The 22,696-nt window shown below is 47.1% G+C and overlaps 1 protein-coding gene across 1 annotated transcript in view; it reads left to right on the top strand.

Annotated features, from left to right (window-relative positions):
* LOC136627330 (zinc finger protein 271-like) overlaps positions 1 to 22,696 on the top strand; it is a 95,277-nt gene that overhangs the window by 33,862 nt on the left and 38,719 nt on the right. The window contains exons 2-7 of the mRNA XM_066602345.1: positions 800 to 903; positions 1,238 to 1,417; positions 1,500 to 1,623; positions 13,409 to 13,512; positions 13,847 to 14,026; positions 14,109 to 14,232. Coding sequence (XP_066458442.1) covers positions 826 to 903; positions 1,238 to 1,417; positions 1,500 to 1,623; positions 13,409 to 13,512; positions 13,847 to 14,026; positions 14,109 to 14,232 — 790 coding nt within the window. The 5' untranslated portion in view covers positions 800 to 825. The remainder of the gene's footprint in view (positions 1 to 799; positions 904 to 1,237; positions 1,418 to 1,499; positions 1,624 to 13,408; positions 13,513 to 13,846; positions 14,027 to 14,108; positions 14,233 to 22,696) is intronic.

Here is a 22,696-nt window from a genome sequence, read left to right as displayed (position 1 = left end):
GTGTAAACTTTACTGAGGTTTGTGCGGCTTATTGGATGCCGCGATCCGGACGCTGGTAAACGTTTAGGTCGTGGAGTCAGTAAGTAATTAGTACAGAGAAGTAATTAGATGGGAATGGGCTCATCTTCTCACTCCTTTTCTGGAGGAGCCACGGGCATGGCTTGATAGGCATTCTGCCAGGACAGCCCGGGGCGTTACAGAGGGCCCCCGGCTGCCATGACACCTGCACGGCTCCCTGCGATCTCATCGCATTTAAATGGCGCTATCAGAATTGACAGCTTATCGGAGTTGGTATCAGCCGCAGTAAACAGCCGGCGCTCGCGCTGTATGGAGGGAGATCGCCGCGCGTTCATACATACCCCGACGCTGCAGGACGTACATGTACTACCTATAGCACTAAGGGGTTAAAGGATTCCAGCAAATGTTTTTATAAAATGTCCTATTAAATGAATTCCTAATAAAGTATTTCTAAGGTTCTCCCACATTAAATGCTGCTATTAAAAATCCTACTTGTCCCTCACAATACCGGCGCTCATCCAGCTTTATTAGCGGATATAATAGCAATTGTCGTTGGGCGGTGGGGAGGAGAAATGGCTGCAGGAAGGGGTTAACGGGAGGCTGTCCGGAGGATTCTGCTGCCCGATGTCACACATACATCCCAACACGCATGTACATTGCAGACATCTATATTGTGCGCTAAAACACTGCAGCGCTTCAGAGAAAACCCCGTAAAAAGCAGCTGAACTTGGAGATGTTGGTTTTTGTGGTTTTTACATCGGTTCATATTGTTTCCATTCAGGTCCCTACAGGACTGATTCATCAGAGATGGAGAAGGACAGAAACAAGATGGCAGAGAGTGTATTCAACCTCACCCTAGAGATACTCCTCCAGCTGACTGGGGAGGTGAGAGACTCTGATGATGTCACATTACATCATTCTTATCTATGGTAACAGATGATGTCACTGGGGAGGGGAGAGATTCTGATGATGTCACATTACATCATTGTTATCTATGGTAATAACAGATGATGTCACTGGAGAGGGGAGAGATTCTGATGATGTCACATTACATCATTGTTATCTATGGTAATAACAGATGATGTCACTGGAGAGGGGAGAGATTCTGGTGATGTCATATGTCATTCTAATCTATGATAATAACAGATGATGTTACTGGGGAGGTGATGGACTCTGGAAATGTCTGTAGTGATATTTATTAATGTCTCCCCATACATAGGATTACTCAGTAATGAGGAAGACCTCTAGTAAAGACTGTCGGGCCCCTGTGTGTGTTGAATGGGGAAGACCCGTGAGCCCAATCATGGGGCCCTCACCTCACCCCCTGATACATGAGGACATCAATGTACAGAAGATTCTAGAACTCACCAACAAGATGATTGAGCTGCTGACTGGAGAGGTGACGCTGCAGGGAATGCTGGGACATTATACAGTAACAGCACTGGAGGCTTCTGGGTGATGACCGTATATTGTGTTGTCAGGTTCCTATAAGGTGTGAGGATGTTGCTGTCTATTTCTCCATGGAGGAGTGGGAGTATTTGGAAGGACACAAGGATCTGTACAAGGAGGCCATGATGGAGACCCGCCAGCCGCTCCCATCACCAGGTAATGGATGTATTTAGGATCATAGCTGTGGAGGGGTGATGTGGGGCATGTGCCCCTGGTGCTTGTAGGCAGGAAGTGGGGTGTGAGCCAGGCAGGACACTGTGCTAGTTGGATTAGTAGAGCCATTCACTACACAGTTGATTAAAGACAGTATAATCAGAAGGCCTACAGATCACCAGCACACATTTAGGCCCCCGGCACACGGGCGGAAATTCCGCAGCAGGATTTCCTGCTGAATTTACGCCTGTGCAAGCTGGCATAAGATTGTGTTAGAAAACGCAATCCTATGCAGACGGCCGCCATTTGTCTGCGCGAAATCACGTGTGGAAAACAAATCGCGGTATGATCTATTTCTGTGCGGAGCTCTGAGAGCCCCGCACAGAAATTTCACTCCCCGGCTGGCGGCTCCGCTCCGGCATGTGCCTGCTGGCCGGCAGCTGGCACATCAAAGACCCGGAGCCGCGCTGGTCCCTTCAGAGGCTTGGGTCGGGTCCCTTTGCGACAATTCTCGCAGCAGGATCTGACCCAGTCATCTGCAGGCGGCCTTATCAATTGCTGATATGTAAGCATCCCGGTCCTACAGTGACACTAGTCAGCGACTGTATGGCGGATGACTGCTATATCAAACAGAATGTGTCTACAGAAGATCTCTGCTCCACTAGCCCTACTGCTACAGTAGCCGGCGGCGGTGCAGGGCTGGAGAGGTGCCTTGGCCCATGCTGCCCCTGTCCCCCCAACTATCCCCACCAGATCCTCCGCTTTGCATTTAATCCCTGCAGGACCGGAGGAGGAGGGATCTGGCATCACCAGTAAGAGCTGCTAGGTTGTATCTACAGAGTGGATATCCAGCTTGGTGGGACTTGTGAGCGATGGTGGCCAATAATATATCATTGTCCGCCTTTATTGTTCTCTTAGTTTCATATTAGTAATTTGTAGAACCCCTCTAAATTGGTGAAGGGGTCACCAGTACGGCTGTGGCTACATGGAGACTCTGACCACAATACTCTTCTCATTGGGATGTAATGGCGGTCAGTACGGTTGTATCGCAGTTTGCTGTGACCCTACAATTACATGAAGCCCGGCTAGTTTGGAATTCTTGTGATTCGCGGGGGGAAAACTGCAAGCCACAATGCATTCCCCTTTACAGAAGTACTGGATGAAAGTTGTGCCGTTGATATCACCTATCTGGGTGTCAGGAAAGCCTTTGTACAGTTTCACATTAACCCCTTATTGACGAAGCTTGTTTGCGCCTTAGTGACGGAGCCAAATTTTGAAAATCTGACATGCGTCGTTCAACATAGCATAACTCCGTAAAGGTTTTGCATATCCCAGTGATTCTGACATTGTTTTTTCGCCACATGTTGTACTTCATTTAGCTGGTAAAAATAGACTGATAGTATTTATGTAACACATTCACTGAAAAAGCCAAAAATACCTGAAGGTCTGCAAAGCAGACACGGTCGCCATAGGCACGATCGCCATAAGGCAGGCACAATCGCCACCGGCACAATCGCCGTAGGGCAGGCGCAAAGGCCTTAAGCCCTGAGGATATGTAGTCAGCCAGACAATAATGTGTGGAGGAGCAACTTGTTCCTGGCAAGCTAATATGCAGTCACCCACTCAACCCAGCCCAGAATGGGGAGGAGTGACTGCATATACTAAAAGCCTGCACATGTGAACGATACCAAAGATGTCAGCCATAGATAGGTGGTGACCCACCATACAGGATATCAACCCTGGCTGATATGACAGCGGGTTGCCCTGTATCTCTAAGGTGGGCCACACTGGCTGACATCTTGGGCTCCCCCACCAACTAGCAAACTACATACAAAAGTACTAATGCATACTGATAAAATGCGGGTGTTAGTACTGCATTTTGGCCAAAACGCATAGGCTGACGGACCGCGTCGAGGTCACACCGCTTCCGTCAGTACCTACGCTAACTCACGATAAATTACATAAAATCACAGAGGTGGCGATTGTGCCTGCCTTATGGCGATCGTGCCTATGGCGACCGTGTCTGCTTTGCAGACCTTCAGGTATTTTTGGCTTTTTCAGTGAATGTGTTTCTTTTTTTCTTTTTCCTCACCTCTGTGATGATAGTATTTATGTATATTTATTAAAAGTACCAATATTGTAAAAATTTTGAAAAAATTGTCATTTTTTCACATTTTCAGCTATAATATCTCAAATATGTCCAAACATACTGTACAAAGTTTTGATGGGATATATAGTTCCACCTGTTTACTTTATTCTGGACGCATGTTTGAAAAACTTGTGTGTTTTTTTAACCATTTAGGAGCTGTACAAATTTAACATTACTTTTCAGCATTTTGAAGAACCCGTTGTTTTCCTACACCAAGCTAAGATTGCAAAGGCTCATAGGTGTCAGAATGATAGATACCCCCACAAATGACCCCAATTTAAAAACTACACCCCTTAATGTATCAACTGAGGGGTGTCATGAGCATTTTGACCACACAGCTTTTTTTTCAGGAATTCAAATTTAAAGACCTATTTTTTTTCTATAGTGCACATGAAAATGAGGATTGACACACCAAAATGGATCCCCCTGTTTGTCCCGTGTTCAGAGACATGCCCATTGTGGCCCTAATCTTATGTCTGGATGCACAACGGGGGCCAAAATGAAAGGAGTAGTCGGTGTCTTTCAGAACATAAATTTGCTTGAAGGTGTTTTAGGCCCCATTGCCCACTCGTAGAGCTCTTGAGTGGCCAAAACCATAGAGAAACCCCACAAATGACCCCATTTTGAAAACTAGACCCCTTACCAAATTTATCTAGGGGTGTACTGTGTATTTTGAACCCACAGTTTTTGAATGAATTCAAGCAAAGCAAAAGGAAAAAATTGTGATTTTCATTTTTTTTGGCAATTGTCATATTAAAAAACGCTTTTTTTGAACAGCACACACATGAATGAAGACGTTCACCCCAAAATAGATAACCCCGTTTGTCCCGTGTTCAGAGACATGCCCATTGTGGCCCTAATCTTATGTCTGGATGCACAACGGGGCCCAAAATGAAAGGAGTAATCGGTGACTTTCAGAACAGACATTTTGCATGAAGGTGATTTAGGCCCCATTGCCCACGATTTTCATTTTTTTGTCAATTTTGTCAATTTAAAAACAGTTTTTTGTCAAGCACATACATGAATGAAGACGTTCACCCCAAAATGGATACCCCCGTTTGTCCCGTGTTCAAAAACATTCCCGCTGTGGCCCTAATCTACTTACAGGAAACATGGCAAGGCCTGTAATAGAGGGAACACTGTTGGATTGCAGGGCACAACTGAATAAATTCCAGGCCCCATTGCCCACTTGTACGAAATAAAAATTGACACGTTGAAAAATTCCTACACCCCTCCCCCCCTTTTCAGCGTTCCCCAAATCTTAGCTGAAAGTAATAATATGAACTGTGTGGTATTTCCGAAGACAGGGGTAATTACGGAGGCTGGTTGGGATGGGTACATCGGGCAATAAAACCGGGTATCCCCCCTCCTCTCATGCTTTTTGGGGGCTATTTTGTGACCTCAGCCGCGCGGATGGGGTGTAAAAAGTGGCGCTCTGTGGGTCTCCGTAAGCTTGCCGAAGTGCGGCGGTCTCGCACAGAAGGCGCTCAACAAGCTGCTCCTGGAACTGCACGAAGGCGAGCGTTCCCAGGGCTTCTTGTAAAATACGTATTACAGGTAGTGGTCTGAATAACGCCGGGCTCCTGCGGCCATATGTGGAATCCGCTTGCGGAGACCCGCAGCGGATCCCAGCTGTGAGCCCGGCTGTGACCCTGCATACAACCGCGTAATCTACTGCGCATAACTGCCTACTCACACAGGCGGTCATGCGCAGTATATATATTGTTTTGTTTGTATTTCCCGCACCGTCGCTTAGCGATGACACGGGTACCAGCAGCCGTATACAATGTAGTTGCGTATGGGCTGCGGGTATATCCACGACCATGGAGCACAATGGGCTCTGTGTTGCTGATCTCCGCAGTAAAATAGAACCTGCTGCGTTCTCTTTTCTGCCAGTGGATTACGTAATTCCGACCCGCTAATGTGAGCGGAATTGTGTAATCCAATGCAAATGATCTGCGTATTACCGCGAATCAGAGACATGCGGAATCCGTAATTCCTATCCGGTCATGTGAGACCGACCTAAGGTAGATCGCTACCTTTTTATCACGTGACCGGCGACCGCTCAACAAGGTCACTGCTCCAGGCTCTCGGCGACCGTTGGTTGCTGGAAGTAAGGAGATTTTACATTTCCCGGGCTCCCCGACTCCTGCGCATGTGTCCAGTGTTTTGCCGGTGGTCGCATGTGCAGAATCCGGGAAAGTTCACGGAGAAAGATCGCGTCGGGTTGCAAATACGGAGCCCCCGCTAAAAAGTTTCATCTCCTCTCACCGATCACATCAGGGAGGGGAGATGAAGCTTCACCTTTTTTAACTTTTACGTGATCGCCATTATCCATTGGAAAATGGCCAACACGTGATCAGAAACCGCTCACCGCGGCTCTCCGTGAAATCTCCAGGCTCTCGGCTAAATTTTGTAGCCAGGAGCAGGGAGATTTTGAATTTCCCGGGCAATCTTTGACTTTTACGAATGCGTCCGCCATTTTGGCGATGGGCGCTTGCGCAAAAGCTAGGGTAAGGTCCGCGGATTAATCCAGGGGCCTTACGTACGTCATTTCATCCTCCCTCACGGATATGATCCGTGGGGGGAGATGAAATGTAAGCTTTTTACACTTTAAATGATCACATGCTGGGTGACATCCCTCTGCTCCTGGCTACACATGGCAGCCAGGAGCAGAGGGATTTTGAATTTACGCCCTGTTGTGGGAAGGGGTTGAAGCCTTATGCTAAGGCGTATCTGTAGGATCTGACAATTTGGGGCCTGTAGGGTCCCACATTATAAAAGGACCCTCAGAACACTCCTTACCCCGCCCCTCTGATGTCACTGGTGGGTTGGGGTGGAGTCCTGTATTCCTGGTGGAAAATCATAATTCCCCGTTTTCGGTCATATCTTGGCGGGAAAGCCCCCCATGTCGTCAGACGCCAGGAGCAGCGCGCCGAGACAGAGGCACGAGCGGGGGAGGGTGGGGGGCTGAAGGGGACATCGCAGCAGCGCAGGAGCCGATACTGGCGCCGAAGCAGGGGCAGTAAGGTGAGACCGGAGCAGAGAAGTAGCCGACGCCAAGAGGCCACCAGGAGTCCAGCCCCAGCAGCAGCAGAGGGGACCAGAACGGAGCAGCTGAGACAGGAGGGCAGAGTGAGCGGCCGCCGGGAGAGCAGGTGATGTCACCAGGAGGAGTGGAGGAGCCGCAGGAGCCGATAAGTATCTTCTGTGTGTGTTTGTGAGCTAAGTGTGTGTCTTCTGTGTATCTGGTGTGCCCTAGTTGTGTCTTCTGTGTGTGTGTGTGTCTGTGGGTCTAAGTGTTTGTAAGGGGGGGGGGGGGAATAAAAATTTTTTTTTGAACGGTTGCGCATAAGTGTCAGCGTGTGAGTGGTTGCGCGAGGGCAGCAGCGTGTGAGTGGTTGCGCGAGGGCAGCAGCGTGTGAGTGGTTGCGCGAGGGCAGCAGCGGGTGAGTGGTTGCGCGAGGGCAGCAGCGGGTGAGCGGAGGCAGCAGCGGGTGAGCGGAGGCAGCAGCGGGTGAGCGGTTGAGCGGAGGCAGCAGCGTGTGAGTGGTTGAGCGGAGGCAGCGTGTGACCAGTTGAGCGGTTGCAGCAGCGTGTGAGAGCCAGCACCGCTGCAGCACGACATGCCCTCTGAACGCCAGCGGGATGACTGCTCCTGTGAGACGGGGACGGGGAGTGCAGGGCAGGCTAGACAGGTTCTAGTGGTGGGGGACTCAATTATAAGGGAGATAGATAGGGCAATCTGCCATAAAGACCGGGATCGTCGAACGGTGTGATGTCTTCCTGGCGCTCGAGTTCGACACATCGCGGATCAGATTGACAGATTACTGGGAGGGGCTGGTGAGGATCCAGCGGCCATGGTGCACGTTGGCACCAATGAACAAGTTAGAGGTCAATGGAGGGCCCTCAAAAATGATTTCAGGGACCTAGGGTCCAAGCTCAGGGCACGGACCTCCAGGGTAGTTTTCTCGGAAATACTACCTGTACCTAAAGCCACACTAGAAAGGCAGCAGGATCTTAGGGAGGTAAACAAGTGGCTCCGGAGTTGGTGTAAGAAGGAGGGATTTGGGTTCCTGGAGAACTGGGCTGACTTTGCTGTCGGCTACAGGCTCTACCGTAGGGACGGGCTGCATCTTAATGGGAAGGGTGCAGCCGTGCTGGGGGAAAAGATGGCTAGAAGGCTGGAGGAGTGTTTAAACTAGGGACTGGGGGGGAGTGTGAAATGAGAAATAGTGAGGTAGCCAGTGTAACTAGCAACCCGGGTCCAAGCAAAGGGAATGGGGGTCGAGCAGGGGGTGGGGTTAGTACAGTTAGAACTGATAGATCAGCCATTAGTACGAATAGCAACAAAACAAATTAAAAACAAACAAACAAACTATATAAATTGTATGACCACGAATGCAAGAAGTCTGATTGGTAAAGTGGGTGAGCTTGAAGCGAGAATGACTGATGAAAATTATGATATAGTCGGAATTACGGAAACAGGGCTTGATGATAAGTGCGATTGGGCAGTGAATTTGCAGGGGTACAATCTCTTCAGAAGGGACCGTAGGAACCAGAAAGGGGGAGGGGTATGTCTGTACGTCAAATCGAACTTGAATCCGAGGCTACGGGAGGATATAGGAGAAGAACAGGTGGAATCTCTGTGGGTAGAAATACAGGGAGAAAAAAATAACAAAAGCCTGATAGGGGTCTTCTATAGACCACCAAAAGCAACAGAAGAAACTGAAAACTTACTATTAAGGCAGATAGAAGAGGTGTCAAACCGCAACGAAGTAATTATCATGGGGGACTTTAATTATCCGGATATAACATGGGAGAACGAAACCTGCAAATCTCACAGGGGTGATAAGTTCTTGAGAGTAATTAAAGACAATTACCTGAACCAACTTGTGCAGGAACCAACAAGAGGGAGGGCCATTCTGTACCTAGTACTAACTAACAAACCGGAACGTATAAAGGGGGTGCAGTTTGAGGGCCACTTGGGGAACAGTGACCACAATATAATCAATTTCCAGCTGTCATTCAATAAGAAGCCTTATCAGGGAGCGACAAATAAACTAAACTTTAGTAAAGCAAAATTTGATGAGCTTAGAACTACTATCGGTAACATTAATTGGGACAACATCCTCAAAAATATCAGTACGGAGGACAAATGGGAAAAGTTCAAAAGGATCCTAATCGCCTCATGTGAGCAGTTCATTCCCTTTAAAAATAAAAGAAACAACTAAAAGGAAACCAATGTGGCTCGACAAGACGGTAAAGGGGGCAATAAACGAAAAAAAGAAAGCGTTCAAACTACTAAAGCAAGAAGGCAGCGAAGAAGCGCTAAAATCGTACAGGGGAAAAAAAACAAAATATGCAAAGATAGGATCAAAATTGCCAAGGAGGAGGCGGAAAGACTGATGGCCAAAGAGAGCAAAAACAACCCAAAACTATTTTTCAACTGTATTAACAGCAAAAGGATTTGCAGGGAGAGCGCTGACCCTTTAAAAAATAATGCAGGAGAGATCATTGATGATGACGGAGGGAAAGCAAATCTACTAAACAGTTTCTTCTCAAGTGTATTCACAAACGAAAAGGAAATGCCACACGAGATGCAGGGGAATACAATGAACCCATCACAAAATATCTCATACCTAACGCAGGAGGAGGTGCGGAAGCGACTAAAGAAGACTAAAATTGATAAATCGCCGGGCCCAGATGGAATACACCCAAGGATACTAAGGGAACTAAGTGACGAGATAGCTAGGCCACTATATCTAATATTTCTAGACACTATCAAGACCGGTGTAGTACCATTGGATTGGCGCATTGCCAACGTGGTTCCAATTTACAAAAAAGGGAGCAAAAGTGAGCCTGGTAACTACAGGCCAGTAAGTCTCACTTCAGTAACGGGAAAAATTTTCGAGGAGATTCTTAGAGACACCATCGATGAGTACCTCAAGGAGAATAAGGGAATAACTCCTCACCAGCATGGATTCATGAAGGGTCGCTCATGTCAGACAAATCTGATCAGTTTCTACGATGAAGTAAGCTCTAAGCTGGACCAGGGAGAATCTATTGATCTTGTATATCTGGACTTCTCTAAAGCCTTTGACACCGTGCCACATAATAGGCTAATATACAAAATGAGGCAACTCGGACTGGGCGAAAACGTGTGTAAGTGGGTAAAAAATTGGCTCAATGATAGAAAGCAGAGGGTGGTAATAAATGGTTCGTACTCTGATTGGACCACAGTCGCTAGCGGGGTGCCACAGGGTTCAGTATTAGGCCCCACTCTGTTCAACATATTTATCAATGACCTGATAGAGGGGCTGCACAGAAAAATATAAATATTTGAAGATGACACAAAATTATACAATATAATCAATGCAACGGAGGACAATGTGCGGCTACAAACGGACCTGGACAAGCTGGGGGCTTGGGCAGAAAAATGGCAAATGAAGTTCAATGTTGAAAAATGTAAGACTATGCACATGGGCAGGAGGAACGGATGTCACAAATATTCACTTAATGGGGTACCGCTGGGAAAAAGTGATATGGAAAAGGATCTGGGGGTATTAGTGGATAATAGACTAAACTGGAGTAACCAATGCCAGTCAGCTGCTGCAAAGGCAAATAAAGTCTTGGGGTGCATTAAAAGAGGTATAGGGGTGAAGGACGAGAACATCATCCTTCCATTATATAAGGCACTTGTCAGGCCTCACATGGAATACTGCGTACAGTTCTGGACACCGGTGCTCAGGAAAGATGTTACAGTACTGGAGGGGGTTCAAAGAAGGGCAACTAAACTAATACATGGAATGACGGGACTGGAATACCCAGAGAGGCTATCCAAATTGGGATTATTTACTCTAGAAAAAAGACGGCTAAGGTGTGATTAAATAACTATGTATAAATACATGACGGGACAATACAAGGATCTCTCCCATTATCTGTTTATACCCAGGACTACGACGGTAACAAGAGGACATCCACTACGATTAGAGGAAAGTAGGTTTCATCACCAACATAGAAGGGGATTCTTTACTGTAAGAGCAGTTAGACTGTGGAACTCTCTGCCTGAGGAAGTGGTGATGGCAAAATCCATGGAGGAGTTTAAAAGGGGACTTGATGTCTTTCTGGAGAGGAAGGACATTACAGGATATAAGTCTTAGGTTAATTGTCAATCTGGGTATACAGGCAGGTAGGAACTATTAGGGGTTGATCCAGGGAACAGTCTGATTGCCATTAGGGAGTCGGGAAGGAATTTTTTCCCCAAAAGGGCTAATTGGCTTCTGCCCTTGGGGATTTTTGCCTTCCTCTGGATCAACACAGGAGGATAGACAGGCTGGACTAGATGGACATTGTCTTCATTCAGCCTTACATACTATGTCACTATGTTATGTAAACGTGAATTTGGGCGTGGCACATTCTTAGTCCTGATTTTACATATGGTTTGACCCCACGCACGGATGGGTTGACATCCATATTTCCCCAGATATGCAGTTCTGGGTGCTCTGAGCCTTGGACCTCAATGCCTGTAGATGAGTTTTGTTCGGCTGGTCAGCCCGATTCAGAAAATCTAATTCATATCTGGCTAAGACCTTCATTCGCCCAAATATCCTTTATTAAATGATTTCCTTCTGATGTAAAATTGGGCACCAGGATGTCTGCCTGAACCATCCAAGGTGCCAATCCATGCCAGCAGGGGCCTATTTAGCATCTCCTTGTCAGTAGCTGGTGGGACAAAGGGCTTCCTGTCCTCCTGTAGATCGAAGGCTTGCCAGATACAAAGTAGAGGAATGAGAGGTTAGAACACTGAATTCATCCAGCTTTCCCAGGGCCTGACAAATGACAACCATAACATAGAAGCTAAGATAGGCCCAAGGCCTGACACACACAATGTCTGACAGCCTGAAGTCTCTACACCACCCTGTGCTACTTATCCAGGAAACTGCCATCCAGAACTCATTATGGTCAACGGGGTCTGTCCAGTACCTTATCCTGTGTATAAGAATAGTAAGTCCTAGTGACTGAAGGACCAGATCCCTCTGACCACCAGGATGTAGACTCCTCTGTATAAGAACAGTAAGTCCTAGCGGCTGAAGGACCAGATCACTCTGACCAGAAGGATGTAGAATCCTCTGTATAAGAATAGTAAGTCCGTGCTGCTGAAGCAGCAGATCCCTCTGACCACCAGTATGTAGACTCCTCTATGTAAAAACAGTAACTCTTAGTAGATGGAGCAGATTCTTCTGACCACCAGGTTGTTGACTCCTCTGTCTAAGAATAATTAGTTCTAGCGGCTGAAGGACCAGATTCCTCTTACCACCAGGATTTAGACTCCTCTGTATAAGAATAGTAAGTCCTAGTGGCTGAAGGACCAGATCCCTCTGACCACCAGGATGTAGACTCTTTTGTAGAAGAATAGTAAGTCCTAGTGGCTGAAGGACCAGATACCTCTGACCACCAGGTTGTTGACTCCTCTGTGTAAGAATAGTTAGTCCTAGCGGCTCAAGGACCAGATTCCTCTTACCACCGGGATGTGGACTCCTCTGTATAAGAATAGTAAGTCCTAGTAGATGAAGGACGAGATGCCTCTGATCACCAGGGTGTAGAAGATGCAATTCTTTGCAGGGCAGGTGTGGGGCTGGAGGGCGCCCCCTGCAGGTTTATATTGGTGGCCATTTGTATGACCTTCAGGATGTTTTCCATCTGTCATCAGGTATGTATTAGCCGTTCCTCGCTAGTGATATTTGTTATCTCTGTGACGGCAGCGTGTAACGGGTTTTCGCTATAGAAGTGGTCGGCCTACTTTCTGCTACAGATTGGGCCCAGACGGGATAGGGCGGTGTAAACTTTACTGAGGTTTGTGCGGATTATTGGATGCCGCGATCCGGACGCTGGTAAACGTTTAGGTCGTGGAGTCAGTACGTAATTAGTACAGAGAAGTAATTAGATGGGAATGGGCTCATCTTCTCACTTCTTTTCTGGAGGAGCCACAGGCATGGCTTGATAGGAATTCTGCCAGGACAGCCCCGGGGCGTTACAGAGGGCCCCCGGCTGCCATGACACCTGCACGGCTCCCTGCAATCTCATCCCATTTAAATGGCGCTATCAGAATTGACAGCTTATCGGAGTTGGTATCAGCTGCAGTAAACAGCCGGCGCTCGCGCTGTATGGAGGGAGATCGCCGCGCGTTCATACATACCCCGACGCTGCAGGACGTACATGTACTACCTATAGCACTAAGGGGTTAAAGGATTCCAGCAAATGTTTTTATAAAATTTCCTATTAAATGAATTCCTAATAAAGTATTTCTAAGGTTCTCCCACATTAAATGCTGCTATTAAACATCCTACTTGTCCCTCACAATACCGGCGCTCATCCAGCTTTATTAGCAGATATAATAGCAATTGTCGTTGGGCGGTGGGGATGAGAAATGGCTGCAGGAAGGGGTTAACGGGAGGCTGTCCGGAGGATTCTGCTGCCCGATGTCACACATACATCCCAACACGTATGTACATTGCAGACATCTATATTGTGCGCTAAAACACTGCAGCACTTCAGAGAAAACCCTGGAAAAAGCAGCTGAACTTGGAGATGTTGGTTTTTGTGGTTTTTACATCGGTTCATATTGTTTCCATTCAGGTCCCTACAGGATTCATTCATCAGAGATGGAGAAGGACAGAAACAAGATGGCGGAGAGTGTATTCAACCTCACCCTAGAGATACTCCTCCAGCTGACTGGGGAGGTGAGAGACTCTGATGATGTCACATTACATCATTCGTATCTATGGTAATAGATGATTTCACTGGAGGGGGGAGAGATTCTGATGATGTCACATTACATCATTCTTGTCTATGGTTATAACAGATGATGTCACCGGAGAGGGGAGAGATTCTGGTGATGTCAGATTACATCATTCTTGTCTATGGTTATAACAGATGATGTCACCGGAGAGGGGAGAGATTCTGGTGATGTCATATGTCATTCTTATCTATTGTAATGACTGATGATGTCACTGGGGAGGTGATGGACTCTGGAAATGCCAGTAGTGATATTTATTATTGTCTCCCCATACACAGGATTACACAGTAGTGAAGAAGACCTCTAGTGATGACTGTCGGGCCCCTGTGTGTGATGGATGGGGAAGACCCCTGAGCCCAATCATGGGGCCCCCACTTCGCCATCTGATACATAAGAACATCAATGTAGGGAAGATTCTAGAACTCACCAACAAGATGATTGAGCTGCTGACTGGAGAGGTGACGCTGCAGGGAATGCTGGGACATTATACAGTAACAGCACTGGAGGCTTCTGGGTAATGACTGTATATTGTGTTGTCAGGTTCCTATAAGGTGTCAGGATGTCGCTGTCTATTTCTCCATGGAGGAGTGGGAGTATTTAGAAGGACACAAGGATCTGTACAAGGACGCCATGATGGAGGCCCGCCAGCTGCTCCCATCACCAGGTAATGGATGTATTTAGGATCATAGCTGGGGAGGGGTGATGTGGGGCATGTGCCCCTGGTGCTTGTAGGCAGGAAGTGGGGTGTGAGCCAGGCAGGACGCTGTGCTAGTTGGATTAGTAGAGCCATTCACTACACAGTTGTTAATTAAAGTCAGTGTATAATCAGAAGGCCTACAGATCAGCAATATGCATTTACTAATTGCTGATATGTAAGCATCCCAGTCATACAGTGATGTTAGTCAGTGACTACATAGCGGATGGCTGCTGTATCGTGCATCAGTAAGAGAATGTGGCTACCGAAGATCTCTGCTTCAACAGACTTACTGCTACAGTAGCCGGCGGCTGTGCAGGGCTGGAGAGGGGCCTTGGCCCATGCTGCCCCTGTCCCCCCAAGTATCTCTACCAGCTCCTGCTCCGCTTTGCATATAGTCCCTGCGGGACTGCAGGAAGAGGGATCTGGCATCACGGGTAAGAGCTGCTAGGTTGTATCTACAGAGTGGGAATCCTGCTTGGTGGGACTTGTGAGCGATGGTGGCCAATAAAATATCATTGTCTGCCTTTATTGTTCTCTTAGTTTCATATTGGTAATTTGTAGAACCCCTCTACATTTGTGAAGGGGTCACCAGTACGGCTGTGGCTACATGGAGACTCTGACCACAATACTCTTCTCATTGGGATGTAATGGCGGTCAGTACGGTTGTATCGCAGTTTGCTGTGACCCTACAATTACATGAGGCCCGGCTAGTTTGGACTACTTGTGATTGTCGGGGCGGGGGGCAAACTGCAAGCCACAATGCATTCCCCTTCACAGAAGTAGTGGATGAGAGTGGTGTCGTGGATATCACCTATCTGGGTATCAGGAAAGCCTTTGTACAGTTTCACATAAAGATGAATCTCTGAGCTCTTATTGGCTGCAGTCCCTGTGACGTCCCACAAACCGGGCGGGACTGCAGCTGTAAACTGAGCGGGGGAAGGGACAGAGCACCATGGTGGGACACAGCGGGAGGGGGGAGGTGAGTATATGACAGTTGGTTGTATTGCTCAGTGGGGAAGCGGTTGCCCCCCGATGGTACCACTAGGTGTTTATTATATAGTTTTTGGTATTATTACCCTCATTTAGTGCTTGTATTAAACTCTATAGAACCTATTAATAAAGTTATGTTTTACTGCTACATTTAGTGATTTACCTGCATTATTTGCACCTCATCTCTCGGTGGTAACCCCCTCCCGAGTAATGCTTCAGCTCCCATAACTGCACATCATTAACCCCTTAATAACGCGGCCCCTTTTTTTTTTTCCAGTTTTGTTTTTTTCTCCGCCCCTTTTAAAAAATTGTAACACGTTTTATTTACCCTTCGACGTCGCTGTACGAGGGTTTGTTTTTTGCGGGACGAGTTGTATTTTTCAATGGTTTTATTTAACGTACCGTATAAGGTATGAAAAACTCTTTATGAAATTCTAAGTGGCGTTAAATGAAAACAAACCGAGATTCTGCCTTTTTTTTGGCGAGTCTTGTTTCTACGGCGCGCAAACTGCAACAAAAATTACATAATAACCTTATTCTATGGGTCAGTACGATTACTACACCCAATTTCTATAGTTTTTTTTCCTTTACTGTACTACTTTTATTCTTCTCAAAGACATTTGGTTTCTTTGAATTCTTTTCTTCCGCCATCTTCTGCTTCCAATAACTTACATTTTTCATTGACATAGTTGTCCGCGAACTCAGCTTTTGCGAGATGTCCTGTAGTTTGATACTAACGACCACTTGTCTGTGAATATGGTGATGCCATCGCTCCGCCCCCTGGTGATGTCATTGACGTTTTTACAACATATGTAAAACAGTCTTACCGACAGAAGAACAGCACAGTTAGGGCTCTTGAAAATGGGATGACAAAAATAATAAAATTAGAATACCACTGATCTGCTATTATGTCAGCAGTCCTGACAGAACACACTGACCTACCTCCACCACAGAGATCCGGTGGGCTGAAGGACCTGTGGTGATGTCACTGCTGTGGAAGGAGCCAAGCTGTGTTTGTCTTCTGTGGTAATCAAGCTACTGTTTGTATGATGTGCCTCCAGAAACACTGGGACTATAATGTCCTGGTAGTAATAATTAATAGTCTTGGAATACATACAACGTTTTCTCTTCAATCATTTTTATTGGGTTTTATAATAAAGTTGACACATTTGTTGGGTTAGAATACGGTTTCTGTACCGTGACAGAGAGCTCTTAAACATGCGATACGTTGTTGAACAGTAAAGAGACTGATGCTCCTTCTTACAAAAGTAAGATCTGCTGGGTAATGTAGTTCATCACCGGAGTACTAGATATCAGCTATAGAAACTTGTTGGTACAACTTCAAGGCTTTTACCTTATGGCTAAAGGATCTGTTAGGGGAAGGAGGGGGTTTAAGACCTGGATATATGAAGGGTGGGATGTGAGGGGTTTGTATGCTAATTGAGGGGTGATTTGTCAGCCAATGTCCCATTTGGCTATAAGGGATCCAATGTTCTGCTTTGGACTGTCAGTATTTTTCCGTAGGTGCAGCTAGATGAGACTATAGAAGATATTTCATTTCATGAAAGAAACTCTGGAGCTTTTCCAGTTGTGCGCCATTGTAAGATGAGTGGTGTGTAGTATATGGCAGTCCAATGGCAAAATTATCTATCCCTAACAGTAGACACGCAAAATCCGGTTTGCTTTTAGTTGCGTAGAGGTGGAGGGTTTCTATCATGTTAAACACCTTTTTCCAAAGGGTGGAGATTAGAGGGCAACTTCAGAAAAAATGGAGCAGTGATCCTATTTGTCCACAGTTTCTCTAACAATGAGGGGATGCGCTGCTATAGATGTATGAGGTCTACGAGGGGATGCGCTGCTGTAGATGTATGAGGTCTACGAGGGAATGCGCTGCTATAGATGTATGAGGTCTACGAGGGGATGCGCTGCTATAGATGTATGAGGTCTACGAGGGGATGCGCTGCTATAGATATATGAGGTCTACGAGGGGATGCGCTGCTATAGATGTATGAGGTCTACGAGGGGATGCGCTGCTAGAGCTGTATGAGGTCTACGAGGGGGTGCGCTGCTAGAGATGTATGAGATCTACGAGGGGATGCGCTGCTAGAGATGTATGAGGTCTACGAGGGGATGCGCTGCTATAGATGTATGAGGTCTACAAGGGGATGCGCTGCTAGAGATGTATGAGGTCTACGAGGGGATGCGCTGCTAGAGATGTATCAGGGCTACGAGGGAATGCGCTGCTATAGATGTATGAGGTCTACGAGGGGATGCGCTGCTATAGATGTATGAGGTCTACGAGGGGATGCGCTGCTATAGATGTATGAGGTCTACGAGGGGATGCGCTGCTATAGATGTATGAGGTCTATGAGGGGATGCGCTGCTATAGATGTATGAGGTCTATGAGGGGATGCGCTGCTATAGATGTATGAGGTCTACGAGGGGATGCGCTGCTAGAGCTGTATGAGGTCTACGAGGGGGTGCGCTGCTAGAGATGTATGAGATCTACGAGGGGATGCGCTGCTAGAGATGTATGAGGTCTATGAGGGGATGCGCTGCTATAGATGTATGAGGTCTACGAGGGGATGCGCTGCTAGAGATGTATGAGGTCTACGAGGGGATGCGCTGCTAGAGATGTATGAGGTCTACGAGGGGATGCGCTGCTAGAGATGTATGAGGTCTACGAGGGGATATGCTACTAGAGATGTATGAGGTCTACGAGGGGATGCGCTGCTATGGATGTATGAGGCCTTAATGGAGTATAGTGCAGTCTGACCAATAATTTATAGTACTGTTCGTGGTCGGATGCGCATGGTGTAGATTTTACGGCCCATTTTTGGTCAGTTTGCCATTCTTGTATGCTGAATTGCCTTGAGAGGTCCATTTCCCATTCTAGAAATGATACTTTTTCTTTCTTAGTAACATGTCAGATAACAATCTGTAGATTTGTTGTGTCCGATTCTTGTATTGGTTAAGGGGATTGGATATTTGGTCTTTTAAAAATCGTTGGGATATTAATTTGGCTGGCCGGGTGCGAAGAGGTTTTCTTACTTGGAGGAATACATAAAACTCGGAAGAGGGAATTTTATATTTTTCCTGGATTAAAGAGAATGTTGTCAGTTGTCCGTTATAGTAAATCTGCTGCCGATTTAATCCCAGTGTTTGACCGTACGTCGAGGGAGATTTTAGGGATCAAAAACTAAAATGTTGACCGGGGGATTGGAGGGATCTGGCTATCCTGGGGAAGGAGGTCTTTTTTGAATCCTGTTCTCCACCCTATTAAGGTTGTCTGTAATGGGGGAAGGTATGAGGAGGACAAGTGAATGGGGCGGCTGGAGAGGAACCGGAAAAAGGGTTTCCAGTCTGAGATTTGTGCAGTATGATTCTACTGATGGCCATGTGTCGGGATGAGTAGCACATAGGTGTTTGCTTTGATTTGATCAATCAAAAATGAGTTGTGGTAGTTTTGGAGGTTAGGTAGGCTTAGGCCACCATGTTTTTTATTTTTGGTCATAAGAGAAGGCTATGTGGGGTTTTGCTTTTTGCCAAATGAATGAGTTCATTTGTTTGTGGAGGGAAGCGCAGGTTGTGATCGGGATGGGTATAGGGAGGGTCCATAGATGATTTTAGGGAGTGTAACATCTAATATAGTATAATCCTGCCCATCCATCCCAACCCCAAGGAGGCTCGTCTGTCCAGTTCTTTTTATATTGATTTTATTCGGTGGGGAAAGTTGGCTTTAAGCTGGTTTGAGGTGTCGGGCAGTAATACAATGCCAAGATAGGGAATTGAGTGGGGACTCCACTGGGATAGGAAATTGGATGACAATTGTTGTGCTTTGTTATGTTAATCCCCTTATCAGAGATTTTGAAGACTTGGCTTTATAGTAGGATAGTGAACCACAATTTTGCAATGTTTTGACGACATAAGCTAATGATGACTCTGGGTTAGTGAATGCTAGGATAACGTAGTCTGTGAAAAGGTTTATTTTCCCGGTCATCTCCACGACAGCACCACCTGAGATAGCCTCTTCCTGATAGGACAAACATCCACCAGGAGAGGCAGCAAGTAAATGGGATCCTTCATCCAGAAAGCATACAGAGTCGGGTTAAAATAACCTCCCAATCTTTATTGTTAAAAGACTGGCATTCTACAGCGATGTTTCGGCCAAGATCACTATGGCCTTTGTCGCTGTAGAATGCCAGTCTTTAAACAATAAAGATTGGAAGGTTATTTTAACCCGACTCTGTATGCTTTCTGGATGAAGGATCCCATTTACTTGCTGCCTCTCCTGGTGGATGTTTGGAATTTGGAATAGCGGATCCCAGGTGTCCGGGTCCGGATTGGGGCTTGCAAGACAAGTACGTATCTTCGAGAGTACTTCTTATTACGTGGTGCTGCTGTGACTTGTGTGTATTCTTCCTGATAGGACAGGAAACGCCGAGAGGTTAAAAGCTCCCCCCTCTCCCATCTTCCTCAGTGTTCTTCCTGTCCTGCCATTAGGCAGGATCACAGAGAGGTGCTGGTGGAGCAAAAAAAAAAGAAGACTTACAATGGGTCGGGTGGACAGTGGTTGTCAGCCTGTCCCCCCTTCCTGAGGATCGACTCCTGGGATACCACATAGGGTGGTTTCCCCAGGCCAGATTCCTCCCACAGTGGCCCATGGGGGCCTTAAAGTGGGGGTCATAGGCTTCCTCCTCTGTCCTGAGCACAGACTAGTGCTGGTATAGGGGCCGGCACAGCGCTCTCCACCTTCCTTAAGCATGACGCTGAGGGACGAAGAGCGTCTTCATGTGAGCAGCATGATGACATCAGCTTGGCGGCGTCTTGTGACTCGTGGATGGGGCATGGCTAGGTGCAAGAGGCGCCAAATTAAAAAAGAAAAAGGGATTTAAAAAGGGATCTGACAGAAGACTTGCTGTACGCTAAACTAAGCTCTGCTGCTGCAGGCTTATTGTCTCAAGGTGACTGCAGTACTAGAGGAGAATGAGTGCTCCAGCATCGGCATAGCCAAGCTAAGGAGGAGTTGGGCAGTTTTATTGAGGACATTAGGAAGCTGATTAAAGAGGAGGTCCGTTCAGCCCTGACATCACAGACAGTGCAGCCGACGGCAGCATCCGTGTCCAGGCACCCTTATAGTCCAGAAAGATATTCTGAAACAAGTTCAGTAATTTCCGACTTTGAGGAGCAGCCAGCTCCAGAGGAATCCTCAAACGAAGACGACTATAAAAAATATTTGTTTCATCAAGAGGACCTTTCAGAGCTCATAAAATCTGTGATGGAGGAGCCCAGGAAGCCTCGCACAATTCTGGAGGAAATGATCGGAGGACTAGGGGAAAGGCTTAAGCATACTTTCCCAGTCCATGGAAATATATCAAAGCTAATCCAGAAGGAATGGAACAAACACGACATGGGGTCCTTTTCCACTCGTGGGCGTCAAAAGGCGCTATCCATTTGAGGAGGAGGTGTGGGCAAACTAGGAGGAAATACCCAGGGTGGATGTCCTCATAGCCAAAGTGGTGAAGCGCACAACACTCCTGTTTGAAGAATGCCACATGATTGAGGTACCTTATGGACTGCAAAACGGCCCGGGGTAACGGCCACTTGTGTGGCTAGAACCCTGGGGGTATGGTTGGAGCAATTGGCGCTTCATTTATCCAACAAAATGCCAAGAGAACAAATCCTGGATTTACTTCCGATCCTAAAGATGGCTACAGACTTTTTGGAAGACGCATCAGCAGAAACGGAGAAGCTTTCAGCATGAACAACGGCACTATCCAACTCCGCCAGAAGGGGGCTGTGGTTAAAATCGTGGTCAGGTGACCTAGCTTCTAAAAGCAAACTATGCTTTCTCCCTTTCCATGGGCAATTTCTTTTCAGTACGGATTTGGACAAAATCCTATAGAAAGCAGCGGATAAGAAAAAAGAGTTTCCAGAGGAAAAGCAGCAGAAGAGGAAGACCTTTTTTCAGGTCATAATCCCGACGGCCCCATTTACAATGGAGGTTGCCCTCTGAACTTGGTAGGGACAGGAAGAGCCCTTAAAAGCACCTCCCTTCCACCATTCTTTAGTGTCTTCCTGTCCCTACGGTGGCCAGATGCAAGCGCCAGGGAGATCCACTTACCGGAGGGAAGAGGTCGGGGCAGCATACCTTTGTAGTCCCTGCATCTCTGACCTGCGCCACCACGGAACCGTCAGCCGCCGAGTAGCGCAGGTCTCCGTGAGCCGGTCGGCACTTTTTGGCTGCCGCGATCAGGTAGTTCCTCCTGGCAGGGGAATGGCAGCGGTGGCCTCCCTGGTCCTCAGCGCGCGTACCGGTGACGTCATCTGGCGTGGTGACATCACGCACACAACATAGGGGGCGTGGGTACCGGCGCAGACAGGGAAATGGCGCCAATTTCAAACAAACTTCTCCATAAAGCAGGCTCTACTCCTATAGAAGTTATCCTGCAGCTGCGAGAAGTGCCTCAGCATGTCTACACACGACAGCTCAGCACGAGATGGAGAAACAGATACTCTACAAACCGTGAGTGGCTATATGCCAAAAAATGGAATATGCAAACTTGCCATTTTTGATTGCTTGGTTGCATATATCAATGTGAAAAACAGAAGGAAATGTTTTATATATTTTATTTCAATACCCTCATACCGAATGGCTTAGGCCTCATGTCCACGGGGAAAATCAGATCCGCTGCAGATTCTCCATGTAGAATCTGCAGCGGGTCCCTCCTGCCCCGCGGACATGAGCGCCGAAAATAAGAATTTAAAAGTATTTACCATCCGGCGCGGGCGGAGAAGATCAGCTGTTCCTCACGGCCGGATCTTCATTTTCGGCCGGCGGATGAATTCCTGACGCCGGCGGCACGTCGCCGGCACGTCGCCGACGTGCCGCGCGCATGCGCCGGGCACATCCGCCGAGCCGAAGCAAGGAAGATGCGGCCGTGAGGAACAGCTGACCTTCCCCGCCCGCGCCGGATGGTAAATACTTTAAATTCCTATTTTAGGTCTCCCGCGGATCCGGACGGCTTCCATAGGCTTCAATAGAAGCCCGCGGGAGCCGTCCCCGCGGGAGACCCGCACGAAAATGGAGCATGGTCCGGATTTTTCCATGCTCCATTTTTTTTTAAATCCCTTTTATTGACGATCCGCGGGTATTTATCTACCCGCGGGTGGTCAATGCATCCCTATGGGGTGCGGATCCGCATGCGGGATATCCGCTGCGGATCTTAAATCATATTTTGCCCGTGGACATGAGCCCTTAAATGAGGTTTTAGAGAAATTTTAACAAGAAATCATAACTGTATTCACTTTTATATGTTTAGTTGTGTAATAGAAACAAAAATGTGAGAGACTCAAAATATTGGTCATCCAGTTTAGAGGCACACCACATATACATGTAGTTTCTAAATTGCATATAAGTTTTAAATAACAGACACTCTAC

This window comes from Eleutherodactylus coqui, chromosome 5, assembly GCF_035609145.1.
Source record: "Eleutherodactylus coqui strain aEleCoq1 chromosome 5, aEleCoq1.hap1, whole genome shotgun sequence".
NCBI lineage: Eukaryota > Metazoa > Chordata > Amphibia > Anura > Eleutherodactylidae > Eleutherodactylus > Eleutherodactylus coqui.
Note: the sequence above shows the minus strand (reverse complement) of the source record. Positions and strands in the feature narration are given on the sequence as shown.